The following is a 19,097-nucleotide window of genomic DNA, read 5'->3' as shown; positions in this document are numbered from 1 at the left end:
TTGTTTTTTTTATCTTATCAATTTGATGTAAAAAGCAACCTCTTATTTGTTTACATGTCTTTACCTATCAATGATGAAATAAAGAAGTTTCATAAATATTTTGTTAACTTATTATTTTTAGATTGCTTTGCAATAATATTTTTTTTAATTATTGATTATGTAGAGTATTATATTTAAAATTTGAGTACATACATATTTTTTTTAAAATAAAATAAAATCATTAATTTTATCTATCACAGTATCATTTATCTTACATATTGGCTAAATTATTTAATTGTCATGTATGAAGGGCGCAAGAAAGTTCGCACCTATCAAAAATTTGTTAAAAGCATTAATATGTTATTTTTTAAAACTATCTAAATTATTAATTAGGTAGAGTATTGAATTTGACATTAAATTATAAAAAGTACTAAAATTGACATTTATTAATTTTTTAAATAATTATAAAAAAATTAATTAATTAAATATTATTCGTCTGTCATATAATTTGTATATAAAAATGTAAAAAAATTTTATACCTACCAATGATAAAGTGAAAAATCTCTACGTATATTTTGTTAATTTTTTTTATTTTAAATATGTTTTATATTTAAAAATATTATTTTTTTTATTAATTATTAGATTGACATATAACATAATAAACATAGGAAGATAAAAATTTTGTTAATTGATTTTTTAAATAATCTAGCAACTTAAGATAAGAACTTTGTTAGTTGATTTTATTAATTTTTTTTTAATCTATTTTATATTGGATAATATTATTTTTTATTAATTATTAGATTGACATATAACATTTAAATGTGTCAAGTTAAGAACTGTGTTATATATTTTTCATTATTTTAACTTTTATGATTATTTTCTTCTCTTTATTTTTCTATGTCATAGGTTATGTAAGTTTTAATTTATTATTTTTATTATATATATATATATATATTAAAAACTATTTTATTTTTTAGGTTTTCTAATTTGTTTTATTGTATTTTTGTTTTAGTTTAAAAATTTTATGGTCTAAAAATCTTCCGTTAAATGATTCTAACCGTATGATCAAGGAAGAAGTTTAAGATAATATGTTTAAATTTTGGTAATTTAATGAGTCTAATCAAAATAAATACATTGAAATACAATAAATTGAATCCTTAATTCAACATTTATTAATGGATAACTACTAAAAAAAAATATTACATAAATAATAGAAATAAGTTGATAATATACAAACTAATTTAGAGAGGAAAAAAAAACTTAACAAAAAAAAATATAGATTTTTACCTTTTCTTATATGGAAAAATGATTGTATATAATATAATAAATAGTACATGTTCTCAATATAAGAACATGATATGACGACTCTTTCATGGAGTTTCTCTGCCTTAATAAAAGAACTAATATCATTTAGACTTAAAATGTTTATTTTTGTACTTAATAAAAAATCTAATATCATTTAACTATTTTTAACTTTCAAGATACATAAAAGATAATTTAAAAAATATTTATTATATAGGAAGTTAAAAATATTCTAAATTTAAAAAATTATTTAATAACAAAATTAAGTTTGTTCAAAATTGTAGGGAGAATTAGAAAGAGAAAGAGAAAGTTGAAACTTTTTAACTAATTACAAAGAATCACCACCATCAAAGCTATTAAATTTGAGTATATTAAGTGAGGTTGAAGAAGCAAACCATGACGATAAATCTAAAAATTTTCTGTCTTTTTTTATATTTTTTCACTTTAAGTAACTTTTTGTATGGATAGTATTTAAATGACGAACAAAATAATAAAAAGATTCGTATTAGACTATGAAAATTAATCTAATCCTTATAATATGATGGCATTATTTCAAAACATGTAAAATAAAATCATAAAGTAAAGTTTAATTGATGTGCACAATAAAATAAATATGAAACTTATAAAATAGCAGTCAGATGTAGATAGCAATGGTTGCCTTCCGTCCTAAGCTAAGGTACTATATTAAACTACGACTTAAATTTATAATGATTAGTTAAAAACTTACAATTATAGTACTATTTTTTATTATTTTAGTTGAAAATAATTAGGACTACTAACATCAAATTTTGACAATTTGAGAAAATTTTAAATGCTCTGTCTTAATTCTTTTAACAAAATTTCAACAACTTATAAAAGTTAACACAATAAATGGTTATAAATCAAAGTAATAGATAAGAATAAACATTGCGATAATGATACTTGGTGATAATTAATAACGATCCGATAAACGTGGAAGGAGAAGAAAAAAATGAAAAAGGAGAACAAGGTAATATAATAGTGGCAATAAGACAATAGCAGGTATGTATATATAGAATAATATATAGTAAGAGAAAGAATAGTGTTTGATATAGTGAGTGAATATAATAAAAATATAAATTAATAATTTTGACAAAAATAATAAAATTAAACATAATTTAAAAAAATAAATATTAAATTAAAAAAATATCTTTTATCAATTAAAATTATGCATGAAGATAAAGAGTATTTTGAATATAAAATTTTATCTTTGTTTTAAATTAAATATTATTAAAAATAAATAAATAAACTTAATAACGTTTTTAAATAGTTAATTGTAAATAATATTTTTAAATCTTTATTTTCATTTTTTTACACATAATAATAACATAATAAATTTATTTAATATCTTATTTAATTTAAATTTATAAATTTTATACATTCTAAAAGTTAAATAATTTATAAAATTTTTAGTTTTGTTTTTAAATTTTTTTATTTTTAATATTTAGATTAATTTATTAAGTTTATAATTTTAAAATAAAATTATAAAAATTAATCGATTTAAAATAATAGAAAAGCGGCTAAACAGCGTGAATGTTGAGCCGCTAGTATTAATTAAATTATTCAGTCCAAGAAGAAGTTAGTCCAAAGTTTTTCATTTATTACTAGATATGTATAAATAGTCATTATCATTATGTCTTACAAAAATTAATACACTTAACTGATTAATCTTTTACTTCTCTCTTTGAGGGTATAAAAACCTATAAATAGATTTATCAAATAATAGATAACATGGTTGAATTATTGGATTATCCGTGGAGATTTAAATTTGGAAAATGTGATGGTACTTCCATCATATTCTATGATAATTTTGCTTTGGTCACAGTGATACATCATCTTGTTTTCAACGTGGATTCTTTACGCGGAGAGAGTACTTGTAAAATGACCCAAAAGCAAACTCCATATTCGTTCTGAGTAAACAACATTTCGATAAGATAGGATTTGATTGGTACTTTGCCCAATTGAAATTGGTTAAATTGGATGTGAATATATAGCTTTAATTTTGTTTTTGGAGAAGCTACTTTCATTTTATTCCTTTTTATTTCAGTTACTTGAAATGACTTAATTGGAATGTCAAAAAGCAAATGAGTTAAAGCTAATTAAGGGCTCCCTCAAAATGATTACTATAATTTCTCTAGGTATGAACTTCGGTTTTCTCTTAATTAGTTTTTACTAATTTCTTGGAATATTATTATTAGCTTATTAATATTACACTTGGCTTGCTTGCTTCGATAATAATCAATGAAACACAGACACTTCGTTGAGTTGTTGTGTTTACGTATTGGACACATTTTATGACACTCGTTCGACACACGTATTTATTGTTGTATGCTTGTGTTTATTGTCCAACTATATCTTAATAAAAAATAAAAAATTATTTTCCAAACACGCTTAAATATATCTAAATCACGTGTCAGCGTGTCCAATTTTATTCTTAACGTATATTCTTTAAATAAATTAAAAAATAATATATATTATTATTTATTAAAACAAAAAATATTTTAAATACTTTATATAATCAAAATAAAATATTAAAAATTAATTTATATTTTAATATTAATAAAATATCAAAATATTATTATGATTTATCTAAAAAATATTTTATATTTTATATGTATAAGTGTCTCGTATCTTATAAGATTTTAAAATTTATGTATCAGCGTATTTCGTGTCATGTCAGTATCGATATCCGTATCCATATTCGTGTCCGTGCATCATAGATAATAATATACATATAAAAAATGTTTTTATTTTCCTTCTCAACGTACGTACATACGTTAATTATTTCTTTTAAATGTCAAAAAAACAAGTATTCTAATATCTGTAAAAAAAATTAAATAAGGAAGTCAAAAAGAATATATGAATGTGTCATGCATTAATTTATATTGCATATGGAGTCAATGCAAAAAATCTTCATCTTGTGAACTAGTCAACGTTAGTTAACATTATTGGGTAACCTAGCTAATAGCCATCACTATACGGAACTATATGGAAAACTAACCTTTCACAGTTTGTCATTATATTCCGGAGAACCATTTACAAACTAATTAAATAGAATTGAAATACATTATTCTAATGAGTTCCTACGCCAAAGTGCAATATTTCATGACAATTCATGAATACATGCACGTTAGTTGGTCAAAGTTAAGTTGTAATTTGCTTAATTTGTTCATTATATTGCTTCAACGTCGTTATCTATGGCTGCAAGAATATTTACAGATGTTATTTCTAAACATTTATTATTAATTTATGCTTAATTAAGCGATCCAAGGCGGGACAAAGATTACATTACCAGAAAAACAAAAGAGTGTGTGTGTGTGTGTGTGTGTGTGTGTGTGTGAGAGAGAGAGAGAGAGAGAGAGAGAGAGAGAGAGAGAGAATATGACACTATACATATGAAAAAAGATAATTCCCGTGGATTTTTGGTAGAATAATTTAGACGCAGATATGCATATACCATTTCTGCACATCAGCCATGGTTATAGCTTTGGCCACCAGTTTTCCCTTTTTACCTTCATTCCCTTCTTTTTTGCCAGTTTGCCACGCAGAAACAAAAGTTGGTAAAAGGAAAGGAGAACAGATAGATCAAGCATGTGTTACTAAAATTTGTTTAGAAAAAGCTCAGATTAGCCAAAATTCACCCACCCTGTCGATGTCTAATTTGAGTGATGGAATAGATTCCAATCTATCTCATAATAATGCACTAAGAAACCTTTGCCATCTCAACTATTAACACCAGTACCAGATCTGCGAACCCTCAATGAGTAATCAAAGATGGCCCATCACCTACTTTATTTTTTCAGTGTGTAGTTTTATTTACTATTTAGGCGGTTTGAGTATGCAGTGGTATTACTAAGAACAGGCTAAACTTTAATTATATATATTCAGACAGTAGACCGTTCAAGTATGTACAGATTATTTTATCGTGCCTTATTGTATTGTTAGACTTAATTGGTTCCTTGTACTGAGGCTTTGTTTAATGAAATTCATTATTTTCAACTTAAAAAAGGATGATATTAATTTGAGAAATGCTAAAACATCACAATTTATTATTTTTAGCCATTATTTTTAACTGTCAACCCAATTTTTAGTCTAATAATCTAACATACTTTAGCTTATACTTTTGAACATTAATGATTAACTGATAATCACAAACAATAAAATTCTGATAATCTTCTAACATTCCTCAAATATTAATAAACTGCGGGTAAAGACACATTAAGGTTTGTATCTCTTGCGTTTGTAAACACGTTAGATAACATAATACAATAGGGTGAATACTATATTAGGCTTAGTATCTGACTAGTGACTAGTGTTCAAATACAATGGACATTCAATCTAATGGTTTGTGGATAGATTTACAAAATTTCAACAATATATTTCATCTAGATTCCCTAACTAATAAATGCGCTCTCAGGTTTATCTTTCGGGCATTTAATACCGACCAAAGTTGGCATGTGAAAATAGGACACCAAAATTAGCGAGGCCAGATCCCGGCCCACGCCTCACTCAGCCAAAATAAAATTTCGGTTTTCCTCTTAATTTATTTTTTCTTCTTCCCCTGCCAATTAAAACAGTCAGCTTCAGTAAAATCACGACGGGATACTTGTAATTAGGATCATGGGATATAATACATGCTTAAGGTATATAGGATTCAAGCAAAGAAACGTACCGAGCTTACAAAGTTATCCATGGTCAGCTGCTTGCGCTTCTTCGAAGATGGAGACTCCGTCTGTCGTGGCATGGTACGCTTTGATGGGGTACTACTCTGAAAGATTTGTCAAACTTGCATAAGATGACAACCTGATATTGATTGATATTTAATTAGTAATGTATGGCGTTGATAAAAGGATATACAAACCTTTGCAAGTTTCTTCTCCTTACGAGCCTGTCTCTCTCTTTCGTCATATTCTTGGTTTTCCTTCTCAACAAGGCGAATGAGGGTGTCACACCTCCTTGTTAGTTCTTGCGTTGTGCGAGACTTAACAAACCAATCAAAACGAAACAAAGGTGACATTCGAAATGCTGCCTTCAGTTCATCCCAATTCCCATAGCCAAGTTTGTGAATCATGCATATCTGCGAATTTCGAAGCCAACATAAACGGCAAAAAAACTCCCCTTGTAAGCGAAAAAAGAAAAGTAAAAACACATGAAGAAACTGGACATAAATTTAGACAAAACGAAAAAATTCAAATATGGACAGAACCAAGATTAACAAGCAAACAATACCATGAATCGATCACATTCTTCATTGTATAACTTCCCTTTGTTTTGCCCATATTGTATCTTTAGTTCTAACCATGGATTCTTGTAGCGGTCCAACTTCTTCCCAATAGCTTTCATAATCTCATCTTTCCGGGATATTCTAGCTTCCCCTCTTTCGATGTTTTTAATAATTCTATCATAATCTGCGGACAATAAAACACATGTCAAAATGCAAAAATTAGACTCAGCATATAGTAATACAGCGAAACAAACTTCAAGCAAAATTCAATGACCAGATGAAACAAAAATCAATGACAGCATCAGTTTGCATATCAACCCAAGAAGAAAAACAAGGCAATACTGTAGTACCACAAAAGATCCCCCATTTCTTTTTTCTTTACATGGCCATCATCACTAACCGTTTAATTCCTTGTATCTTTCTTTGAAGACCACCGCATATCTCTCAACTTCCTCTTCTGTTTTTCCTTCCATCTCAGAAGCAATACCTTTAATATCATTTCGGCCATATTTTTCACAGGCCCTAACGAAAGTATTAAAATCCCTCCTGCTCCATGATGAGAAACCCTAAGTGTACAAAAAACCAAAATTAAAACCAAAATAAAATAGATCCGTATCAAAGCCAGGCCTGAAATGAAATTAGCTCACCTCCTCTAGCAGCTGCTCCTTTTCTTCCAACTCTTCAGCAGTCAGTGGATCTCCCACCTCTAAATTCAACATATATGTCATTGTCACATTAATCATTCACATGCCAAGATGGGAAAGGGCTAAACTGGATAGTAATTATGTACCTTCTGGTTCATCCACCTCTATGGAGTCTTTTACTTGATTCTTCTGATGCGTTTGCTGAAATTTTGTTAAATAACATGAACATCAAAATATGTACACTTCCTTTTAACCAAACATGAAAAATACATTATGTATGTCACTAGGCTCATGTTACCCACCATGAGATAGCGTACTTCCTTTTCATACAGCTCACTCAACCTTTGTGTGTTGAAAAACTGGAAATCATGCCTGAAGACAACAGAGTAGACACAATAAATCAAGACAGAACTACCATATTAAAAGGGAAACCTTGTTTAGCGAGAAGATTACAGTTGAGGCATCCTGGGAATACGGGGCTCCTTCGGTTTAGTAGGACCTCCTTGGCGCAATGTTTGCTTGAAGTATTCAGACTCCGAGTAACTAAGAAACCAATAGAATAATCATACATCAGATTTTTTTTTTTGTTTTTGGGGTTCAATGTATAGCATATAGACTGGTGTTTACTTGCGCTTCCGCTCTCTTCTCGGTGGCTCAATCCAGTTTTCACTCACAATCTTTTTGAAATCAAATTTGTTCTCATCCTTCATTCAAAGAAAAAGCAGTCAGATATTGGTTAGAATGAGGAGTGCAGTTCAATAGACTGATGCAAAACTGAGCAATAAAAGAGTCCATCACAGTTAGCAAAGAAATTATAAAATGTTGACTTACCTTGTCATCATCAAAATCATAAAGCTCAGCATCTACAAATAACATTTAAAAAAAAAATTAGTAACTTCAAACAACCATACAACTTAAAAGGCAATATCAATGCTACACAGGAGCAAAATGCTTGCAGTTGTATCTTGATAAAAATGATGCTTCATTTAGAACAAAAGCAAATGACTTGTAGGCCATTGCTTCAAAGACCAAAAAACTAATTTATGAAATAAGCAAAGCATAAATGCATGCCAATTATTTCATTCTTTCAAAGAGGATAAAATTAATGCTCCATTTGGAGAGCACAGATAAGAAAAAGAAAAGCTTGAAACTTGAAAAGGGGTAAACAAGAATTCAAACAATGCAACAGATCAACAGTAACACTCAAACAATTGTCTATTCCATAGCCAGATTTATATTAAAAAGTTACATACTGTCATCCATCTTAAATTTGATGGCATCTTCAGTAAATTTCTTCATCTTAGCATCAAGCTCAGCTGTAGCTTCCTCTCCTTTGGCAATAATTCTGTCAATATCCTCATCTGTAATTGTACTGTCCTTGGAACTAAAAACCATTTCAGCACCAAATCTAACCATTTGAAGCAACTCATCTTTATTTACAGCTGTACACATAAACCAATTGTACCACATAAGACAATCATAAAAGTTTAAAGAGATAAAAGAATACTAAGAGTTCAGATGAAAACCCTTACTCTTCTGCTCAGCTAATCGGCCTTGCTGAATCACTAGAGCATCAAGTGCAAGCTTTTTGTAAGCCCTTTCAATTACTTTCTCTTCAATTGTATACTGTGGATTTTCATTGTACAAGATATTAGGACCAACCAAAAGTATAAATTCAGTGCTTCAAATTGGTTGTCGTGCCAGAGTTGGATATATATCTTGTCGGATATTTATTGAAACTTTGTGCCAATACATGTGAGATATCGCACTTACTATATAATGACTAATGCTGACAATGGCATTCATTCTAGATTAATATCAATAGGTTTTATCTTGATATTGTAATAATTTTATAAGTTGCATCATAGACATCATGTGTTGCAATTTTTTTAAAATTAGATATATCCAGTTAGGTGTCTTACATGTATGCTGCCTATATAGAAAAGCATAGATAATAGTGAACATAGTAATAATGCACAACAATTACAAACCTCCGTGCAAAATCGGAAAACTTGTACTTCTTTCTTCTGTCCAATCCTATGAGCACGATCCTGAGCTTGCAGGTCAACTTGTGGGTTCCTGGTATAACACCACCAAATATCAATAAGCAGCAAGTTATGGTAACCAATGCAATTCAGAAGACTGATGACACAATCAACTGACAACTAACTAACCAGTCACTATCATAAAGAATTACAACATCAGCAGTAGCAAGATTGATGCCGAGACCTCCAGCCCGAGTAGATAACAAGAAGACAAATTTCTCACTTCCTGGTTTGTTGAAAGCTTCAATGGAAGCATCACGATCTTCTCCACCGGTGTTTCCATCTATACGACAATATTGATATCCCCGAAACATCAAATAATCTTCAAGTATGTCCAGCAGCCTAGTCATCTGCAGAAGGGCCACAATTAAGCAAGGATGGGAAGCAAGACATTAGATTGCATAAATTTAAGACCTTCAAAGTCAATCAGTGACAACAAAGTGACAAACCCGTTCTTACAGAAAACTAACCTGTGAAAATATCAGGACCCGGGAGTCACGCTCTTTTAATTTAGGAAGTAACTTATCCAATAGAACCATTTTACCTACAAAAGAAATATTTAGAAACATTTGACAATGTCAAGTCATTAAATGATCAGTCTACAAAGAACTTCCAGAATATCTCTTTATGTAAAGAAATTTTACCAGCATTTGTGACGAGATGGTCTCCTGTAGTATAGGGAGGACCGGGTTCAGCACCTTGGAAGAGATATGGGTGATTACAGCATTTACGCAGTTGCATTGCTATGTTGAGGAGTCGCTTTCGTTCTCCACCAGCATTGACAACCTCTAGATCTTTCTGTAGTAATGCCCTATAGTACTGCTTCTGCATTTGTGACATGCCTACTTTGAGTATAGTTTCCTTTTTCGGTGGCAACCCTTTCTCGACATCTGACTTCAACCTCCGAAGGAGAAATGGGCGAAGGACCTAAGATATAGATACAAAGTAAAAATATTACTCAAGTGTCGGATTAAGTGATTAAAACAACACTCAACAAACAAAGGAGGTTCATGTCTAACCTTGTGTAATTGTTGAACAACTTCCTGCTGATCATTTTCACCTGATATTTGGAACCATTCATCAAAAGTTTCAGCAGAGCTAAAAATTTCAGGCAGAAGAAAATTGAGAAGAGCCCAGAGTTCATGAAGATTGTTCTGCAATCACAAAATAAGAAACCACAGTAAATATCCAACTTTGTTAGATGATGCATGCTACAAGGGAAAGTGAACTAGAATCAGAGTTTTAAAAGTTACATCAGTCTATGAACAGATAATGCTGCGGGGAGGTACAGAAAATAAACAAAAACACAAAACAGCAATGCTACCAAGTTAACCCAAATTATGAGTAATTCAACTCCTTCGTGCTCGTCAACTGCAATTTGACTATGGACAGAAATTCTCAGCAAAAATTATTGGAAGATAAAACAGTCAGATTTAGAGACTAAACAAGCCATGCCGCCCATCATTGGTAGCATATGCAACAGTCTAATTTTTTAAAGCTAAACTGCAAATGATAATACACGCAAGGTCATACTAAACTTTAAATTCATTCAAAGTGAGATGAATTGACACAATGATGCTTCCCTGTTCAGCAAAGCCCATGAACTCCATAAAAGAAAAGGGCTGTCCTAAGGAATTTAACTACATGGATCAACAAAATAAAGAAAAAAACAAAATACTAGTTTCAAGATTACATTGCAGCATTGTTGTGCATAATAAACAAGACATACTTGGAGTGGTGTGCCAGTTATAAGGAGTCGGTAGTTTGTATTATAGAGCCTCATCGTCTTGGAAAGGAGGGAGTTCTCATTCTTGATTCTGTGGGCCTCATCAATAATTATGTAGCGCCAACTAAATCGACGCAATGCAGACTTCTCCTTGATAACCATTTCAAAACTTGTAACACATACATCAAACTTCCCGGCAACCAATAACTCCTCTCTTATATGCCTCTGCAGTTATTTGAAACCAACAGACAAGTGTCAAAAGTATCCACCAATGTAACCTTTGAAAAATAATTCGCAACAGCAAAGCTATTCTTACCCTTTCATCCGGGTTGCCAAGGAACTTTACTGCTCGTAAAACAGGACAAAAGCGCCGAATCTCATTCATCCAATTTCCAAGAGTAGACTTTGGGGCCACAACCATATGAGGACCCTTTATACCTCTGAACTCATATAAATACCCTAGCAAAGATATAGTTTGTAATGTTTTCCCAAGTCCCTGCAAATCAACAGCATAATTAATTTAATACTTAAGAAAATCAATTTATACATCACATATTAATTATGTTCTTGAACTTATTTGCGCAGAGACTTAACTCTAAGCGCCTACCATACCTACCATTTCATCTGCCAGAATTCCATTTATACCATTCTCATACAATCGTATGAGCCAGTTTAACCCAGCAAGTTGATAATCCCTCATCTTCCCTTGGATACCTGTTGGAAAAGAAGAAATTTCACATGAACCAATAGCTTTAAAGATGTTGAATATGATCATATGACTAGAAAGAAACTGCATATTAGTAAATATGCTTCCATAAAAACAAATTATGATAGTAACAAGAAGAAATCAACTAGTGAACAGAGGGAAAAGAAATGAGAGAGAGAAAGGGGGGGCGGGGTGTCCAACACATAATCAATGTCATACACATGCCCTATGAGAAGTCCAGGAACCAGGCCTCCTAACACCAATAGTAAGTAAAAAGAATTTAGCCAAAAAAAGAAAAACAAAACAAGGAATGGAGTATAGACAATTTAACCAAAACAATGCTATAGATGAATCACTGACCAATATAACAACATAAAATAGAAATGGAATATCCAAATATTTTCTCCACAAAGTGACTAGTGGGAAGAAAGAAGGACATGGAGTACACAATGAATGAAGAACTAAGAATGGAGCACTCCAACGCAAGCACAGATACTACATACAAAAATAAATTTAAAGTAAGGAAAACGCTCACATGATGGTTGTGTTACCAGCCGCGTGCTTGCCAAACCATCTTCTTCTTCTTTAAGATACTCTTCATCTTCCTCTTCTTCAGTCACTTTCGATGCATGGCGTCCCCTAAAGTAGAAAACAATAAATTCACAATAAGTAACGAAGTCATAGGCAGAAGAATCACAACTCTTTGTTGTCCTTCTTGACTTCTGAAATTACCTTCCCTTTGACTTCTTCTGAGAAGAAGATTGAGCACCTTTGGCAAAATGAGCAAAAATCTCAGTTTGCTGCAACAGATACTTCAATCGGCCCTTTCCTTTATTGTTCTGCATCAAAAGGTAACAATATCGATTCATTTAACAATCAATTCAAATTTTATATAACGAAGTGAAAAGCCATCCCATGTATCATGTATATACGCACCATATCAGCATCAATAGCTGCATTTTGTTCATCCAGAATCTCCTGAATCTTCTGCTTCTTCAATTTCTGCATTTCTTTCAACCTCGCCTTCTCGCGCTTGCTAACTTCAGTGTCAGCATTATTTTCCTCCTACAATGAAACAGTTTCGAAAACAAAACATGAGGAAAAGTCTGTTCATGCGTGAACGAAATGCAATAACAAGAAGCACTGTCGATTGAAGTTGACATCTGCTACACAACAACCGTATAGCTTCACTTGCAAATATTTTAGCATCGCAAAACGATAATGCGTTATACGAAGTTAAAGCCCTAGCTCAGCGAAGTCCAAACGACAAAACGCAGGCGCATGAAACAATGGTTTTACGTTTACCTGTTCATCGTCGTCGGCGTCTCCGGCAGGTTCATCCGGCGCAGTATCGTCATCGCCAGAGCTAGCGGAGCGAGCCACCTCTTCGAGCTCCTCGTCATCTTCTTGTTCGTTGATCTGATCGTTGGGAAGTTGCTCCTCCGAACCGGAATCGGAATCGGAGTCAGAGGCATTCGACGGCGCTTCGTCGTCTGAAGAAGGCTGAGATTTGGAGGGCCTCCCCATGGCTTGGTTCTCTTTTCAGATCTGGGAGGGTTTCTTTCGGAAGAAAAAAGAGAGCGCGAGAGGGACACAGTGATGAATAACCAAAACCGAAGGGAACGAATAAATGCGTAGTTAGTGAGGCATTTATGGCCGTCAGATTTATTTGCGGTTTGATCGAGTGGCTCTACGCCGTCGAAGAAAGTGAACCGAATATTTCGCGCCATTTACGTGGAAATTAGATTTTCCCGCTTACTTGGATTTGGGTCTCCTTCGTTTTTTATTGGCCACAGTATGGGCCCACTTTTGATTTCTCCACAGGCTTTATTATGGGCCTTACTTCTTTTAACTGGTTATGGACTTATGGATCATTCACTGTTGCCATTGCCTGCTTATCCCTGTACACTGCATGGTCTAGTGGCATAAAAGTATGCCTTGCTCCTGTCCAAAAAAAAAAAAACGTATGCCTTGCTTGTTGCGGGCATTAGGCAACGCTTTAGGGCTGTTTGAAAAACTCTAAGAAGTAGCTTTTTTTTAATTTTTGACTTATGAAAAGTAGTAGTATTAATGTCTGGTACAATTTTTAAAATCAAATTGTAACTTTTTAAGAAGCTATTTTGGAGCTTATAGAAAAGTTAAAAAAAATGACTTCTCTCATAATACTTCTACTTTTCATTACATTTCTATAAAATAAGCACTTTTAGAATTAAAAATCCAAACACAAAATAACTTATTTATAAGTTACTTTTAACAAAATTATTTATTATTTGAGTTATTTTATTAAAAATAGCTTAATTAAGTTAGTTACCCAAACTGAGCCTTAGTGTAAGGTTCATCTTCTATGTGTTGCAATGAATGCACGGGGATTCAAAATTTGGCTGATGTGAAATAATAGATAGAGCCTTAATATTATGTATGTGTGTGAGTGTGGTGTGTGAGTTTATAATATTTAGGATTAGGACTATCCAATTCATATTAATTTTTCTTTTATTTATTTTTATTAGACTTAGTTTAGTAAAAAAAATTAAAATGCTTGTATCTTTTAAAAGTACAAGTATTTTGTTTTAAATTTTGTAAAATATCATATAATATTTATAGTTTTTAAAAGTTAGAAAGTACTTTTAAAAATATTTAAAAATAAATTTAACTTGTGTTTATTAAAATTTAAAATATAATATAATCGTATATATTAATAAATATTAAAATTTATTCTTATGTTTATGTCTATTATGATTTTAAATGATTTATTAAATGTAAGTATTATAACTTTTAAAAAATTATTTTTTTAAACACCAATCTTAATAAGTTATATTTGAAAAATAAAAACTTTAACAAATCAGTACTTAGACTATTAATTATATTGGCTTAAATAAATTGTTAGATTTAAATTTGTATGATTGAATAAAAGGAATTGCTTATTGCTTACTGGTTTAGCCACTTGCTAACTCATTTCTGATTTGAAGTATAATTTTCGTCATTTATTTTTTCTTCGCTATTTTTCTGTCAATTGGAGCTTATACAGGCACATCCCATAAACACGTACGGCTAGGTCAAATTGGATGATACAATAATAATGAATCTAGTTTAAAATGGTGTTTGGCCATGTTAGCAAATCATATTTGCTTGCTTCAATTAGTCTATTATAATTTCTTCAGCTAATCATGCAAAATTAAACAAGTTTGACAATTAACAAATTATGGCGTCATTTCGTTTGCTCAATTAATTTTGTAACTGGTCAAATTAAATCATCTTCTTTGATTCACCAAAGGCATAATAATACATCGTGAGACACTTATAAATATGAGTTAATTCCAACTTAGCATTGTGATTGAAAAATCTTGCTCTTACAATAATAGCCTCTTTTGTAATCTATCTCTTCATGAGCTGAACATTAATAATGAACTTAATTATAGTTCGTGGCATACAATAATCCAAATACTTCATCTCAGCTTTCAATTCTTTTGGTCTTGGCCTTCTTCAGAGGTTGAAACTACCGTTGTTGTGTCTTTGCTTTCTCCATCTTCTTTTGCCGGAGACTCTTCGCTTTTCTCTGTTTCTTTGCTGCTTGGAGCCTCTTCCTGTTTCTCTGTTTCTTTGCTTGTTAATACTTCTTCCTTGACTACAACACTCTCTTCTAATAAACATACAACACCAAGTTAATTAATAATGTTAATAAGATTTTAGAATTTTAAGGTAAAACATTTTATACAATTATTTTCATATAAAAATTGATAATTAAAAATTATTAGATAATAATATAATTAAATATGACAAAATTATCTAACAGTTATTAAATATTATTATATAAAAAAATTAATTTTTAAATTAATGTAATTAAATAATTGTAAAAAATTCTTTATCGGTTATCTTAATTTATTTCATATAAACCCTAAAATTCAGACCTTGTTGTTCTTTCTTTTCTGCATCATTCTTTTCATCTGCAGTAACAGGAGCAGGAACAAAATCCACCTTATTATTATTATCCTCTTCAACATTATTCTCTTTCTTCAACGAATCATCCTCCTCCTTCTTCTTCTCATCAGCAATAACTTGAATAACAGCTTCCTTTGTTTTCTCTTCCTCTACAGCAGCAGCAGCATCACCTTCCTTGCTCTTGTTCTCCAATTTCTCCTCTTGTTGCACCTTTTTACTATCTTCATTCTTGTTTTTGGACTCATCAGCAGCAGGAGTAGCTCCATTATTTTTCTCCTTCTCCTCCTTGACATCATTCTTCTCTGCTTGATTCTTTTCAACAGTGTTGTTGCTGATTTTGTGGTCCTTAATGGTTTCTTTCACATCTGCCGTGGGTACGCTTGGATTCTTCTTGCGCTGGACGGTAGTTGTGTTTCCAGAAGCAACATCTGCGGGTTTTGATTTCCCACAACCCATTGTGTTTGTGTGTAATGAATTATTGATTGTGGGAAAGAAACAGAGAGTAAGAAATGTGAATTAGGGTTGATGATGATGAATTAGGTTAGAATAATGGGAATAATATATGAAGAATAAAGAGGGATAGCATTTTTGTTTTTGTTGTTATGGAACAATGGCCTGCATGCATGGGTGTAATAATTTGGTGTCATTAGAAACCAACCGGCCTTTTTTAAGCTCTCTCATCATCTTCTCTAAATATAGGTTTCATCGAACACAATTATTTTAATCCAGAAAGGGACAACTAATGTTTTGGACTAATTTAATTATTCTTTTATTATAATCACCAAAAAACCATCAATCTTGCCAACAAATCAAGAGATGGCATAGTTGTAAAAATGGCAACTTCGGTATATGGAGAGTTGTAAAAGTAAGATGGTTAGAGTAGTTTCTTGTAAAGATGATAGATGAGATGTATGTAGACACTTGTTATATCAAGCACCGTTAATTTAGTTAATACCAATTACAAAATTAATTTTGAGTTTCTTAAGTAGTGTTTGTTTTGAGGTATTAGGATAGAGATGGAGAAATTGAAACTCAGTATCGTGTTTATTGGTACAGACTGATACTAAAATTTTAGTCTCTGTTCTGAATAGCGTTTGTTTTGAAGTACTGAGACAGAAACGGAGAGACAGAGACTCAATATCATGTTTGTTGGTTCAGATACTGGTGTTAAAATTTCTGTCTCTATCTCCAAAATTTCAGTATTTCAGTACCTCCAAAAAGTAGGGACACAGGGGACTAAAATTTTTAGAGATAGAGACTGAAACGTTAATAACATTTTATACCTAAAATACTATCATTTCAATTAATTAATTCCAATTTTACTCTGTGTAAATTAAATTAGAGTTTTATTCTTGTTTTAATTTCTGTCTTCCATTTTGCATCAAACTACTGAGATTTATTTCAATCTCTGTCTCTTAGCCTCTGTCTCTCAGTCTCTATATTTCCGTCTCTGTCTCTTCACCAAACGCTACCAAAATGTCAGTATTTCAGTACTTTCAAAAAGTAGAAATAAAGGGGACTGAAATTTTTGGAGACGGAGACTAAAATTTTAATAATATTTTATACCTAAAATACCCCATTTCAATTAATTAATTTAACGTTATCTTTTGTGTAAATTCAATTAGAACTTTATTTTTGTTTAAGTCTCTGTCTCCCACTTTACACCAAATACAATAGAGACTTATTTCAGTCTCTGTCTCTCAGTTTCAGTCTCTCAATATTTGTCTATCTCCAAACGCTACCAATAAATTATAATAGGTGAACATTCAAGTGCAATTGGCTTTATATAAAGTTGATAGACGAAAAACATTAAATAAAAATTTAGTAAAACATGTAAAAATATTTAACAGTTCTCAACTAGCAATTTCAGATAAAAACAACTGCATGTGAATTTTTACCATTATAATATCTCTCTATCTTGTTATAATTTATTTTTAATATAAAAAAAATATACACAAATTGATAGAGTAACAGAAAATTTTTCTATTCAACTTTACCTTGCTTAATTTCTCCAATGATATTATGAAGACACCATTGCTTGACTTAGTTTAAATGTGCCTCAATTAGGTGCGAAAGGAAATTGGAAGCAAGTTAAACTCATATCAACGAGTTTAAACTCCGATCCCATTTCTCATCACGTCGTCTTAGTTTATATATACCATTAGAGCTAGTTTAGCTAAGCAAATAGGGATATCATTTACGTTATTTACGTCACCTGATCCACCAAGATGGCAACGTGAACAAGGAAAAAACAAAATCCCACCAAGCTAGCTACATGTGGAAAGCGGTAACAATGCAATATCGATTTAGAAGAGTGATATGAATCAGCAGATTTTGTAATTTGTAATTATCAATTAGTTATTATTAGTGTTTTTAATTGTGTGAAATTATATTTAATGATATAAAATTACATATTTTTTTAATTAATAAATGTTGACTAAATTTTAATAAAGAAAAGTCTAGAAGACCAACAATTTTTGTGTTTTATGGCCAACACTTAACCATCAAAAGAAAAATGAGTCATATCTCACCATTGAATGCAATCTCATACCATTAAAAAAATTATTGATAGCCAATTGATGGTTACAAAACACAAAAGTTATTGACCCCTAACACTCCTCTTTTAATAAAAGTGCTAATCCTCTAAACTTTTTTATAAATTTATTTAGTATTAAGTATTATTTAAACTTAGTATTTAGATATTTGGATTAGTCTTTTCAGTTTTTCATTTATATGTATTATCTTACACATTTAAATAACTAGTATATATGAATAGATATTTATTGAATATGTGTAAAATTGATAAAAACAAAATTAACTAGTTAAAATGATAAGTTATTTTTAGTTTAATTGTAAGAGGTTTTTATTAAGTTTTAGAAACAATTAAAAAATATCTTTTATAAATTATATATAATAAAATATATTTAAAAATAAAAAAATTGTACACTAAATATTCTCATATTTCTACTATATCTGCCTTCTGGTATATAAATATAGATATAGAAAAAAATATTTTAATTCATAAAATTTGAACCCAAAATCGTAAGAAGTCAAAATATTTACACTATTTAACCAAACTTACATATGGTGCTGTCGTTGATGGCTATATACGATTGGTGGCTAAAATGGCTAAGTTATTGGGACCAACTAAAATTTGACATGTGCAAAATTTTAAGTTGGAAGACTTAGGTTTTTTTTTTTTTGGGTCAAGAATCCAGGCCAGTTACCTGGTCCAAATTCTAAACAATGATTCTTTCTACCTAATCCGACTTGGAAGACAGCGATGATCCCCTCTCTTTGCACGTAAGGCGAGCACGGCGCTTCTCCCAGCAGCTGCTCCCTCTCGTTGAATCGGCCGAGTGATCATAAACTAAATCTGCGACGACGCTACCAACTTTCAGTTGTAGCCCATTTATGTCAGCATCGTCAACCACCTTCCTTGGTCAAAACTGCCGCTGAAGCCCTCCAACGTTTGACCGGATCCACAGTCCGACTTCGCCATGCCCAGCTCTCCCTC

At 31.1% G+C, this 19,097-nt stretch overlaps 2 protein-coding genes across 2 annotated transcripts; both read right to left on the bottom strand.

The window, feature by feature from the left end:
• Positions 1-5,462: 5,462 nt before the first annotated feature.
• Positions 5,463-13,268, bottom strand: LOC107638307 (ISWI chromatin-remodeling complex ATPase CHR11). The gene is made up of 25 exons (XM_088502048.1): positions 12,950-13,268; positions 12,581-12,709; positions 12,377-12,483; positions 12,180-12,283; positions 11,555-11,652; positions 11,255-11,434; positions 10,942-11,163; positions 10,232-10,366; positions 9,857-10,139; positions 9,683-9,756; positions 9,342-9,562; positions 9,159-9,246; positions 8,700-8,793; positions 8,421-8,609; positions 7,999-8,030; positions 7,795-7,871; positions 7,621-7,710; positions 7,470-7,539; positions 7,314-7,368; positions 7,171-7,229; positions 6,924-7,089; positions 6,529-6,707; positions 6,161-6,376; positions 5,972-6,067; positions 5,463-5,860 (listed from the first exon to the last, which is right to left on the bottom strand). Exons 1-25 carry the CDS (start codon positions 13,169-13,171, stop codon positions 5,843-5,845), a joined length of 3,204 nt encoding a protein of 1,067 aa, XP_088358174.1. The 5' UTR covers positions 13,172-13,268; the 3' UTR covers positions 5,463-5,842.
• A 1,668-nt stretch (positions 13,269-14,936) lies between these two features.
• LOC107614029 (uncharacterized) lies at positions 14,937-16,192 on the bottom strand. The gene is made up of 2 exons (XM_016316239.3): positions 15,550-16,192; positions 14,937-15,281 (listed from the first exon to the last, which is right to left on the bottom strand). The coding sequence occupies exons 1-2, from the start codon at positions 16,034-16,036 to the stop codon at positions 15,100-15,102; spliced, it is 669 nt and encodes a 222-aa protein (XP_016171725.1). The 5' UTR covers positions 16,037-16,192; the 3' UTR covers positions 14,937-15,099.
• Between the last annotated feature and the right edge of the window lie 2,905 nt (positions 16,193-19,097).

This window comes from Arachis ipaensis, chromosome B1 (genome assembly GCF_059453495.1).
Source record: "Arachis ipaensis isolate K30076 ecotype BB chromosome B1, ASM5945349v1, whole genome shotgun sequence".
Taxonomy (NCBI): Eukaryota; Viridiplantae; Streptophyta; class Magnoliopsida; order Fabales; family Fabaceae; genus Arachis; species Arachis ipaensis.
The sequence above is the reverse complement of the archived record's forward strand: the minus strand, read 5'-3'. Positions and strand labels throughout refer to the sequence as shown.

Bases quoted from the DNA above. Each gene is read 5' to 3' on its own strand.
- LOC107638307 (XM_088502048.1), bottom strand. From the start codon at position 13,171: ATGGGGAGGCCCTCCAAATCTCAGCCTTCTTCAGACGACGAAGCGCCG. The intron at 11,653-12,179 runs GTGAGCGTTTTC...CTTTTCCAACAG, and splicing joins GCTGGTAACACAACCATCAT to GTATCCAAGGGAAGATGAGG. The intron at 10,367-10,941 runs GTATGTCTTGTT...TTGTGATTGCAG, and splicing joins TAACTGGCACACCACTCCAA to AACAATCTTCATGAACTCTG.
- LOC107614029 (XM_016316239.3), bottom strand. From the start codon at position 16,036: ATGGGTTGTGGGAAATCAAAACCCGCAGATGTTGCTTCTGGAAACACA. The intron at 15,282-15,549 runs GTCTGAATTTTA...TATGTTTATTAG, and splicing joins AGAAAAGAAAGAACAACAAG to AAGAGAGTGTTGTAGTCAAG.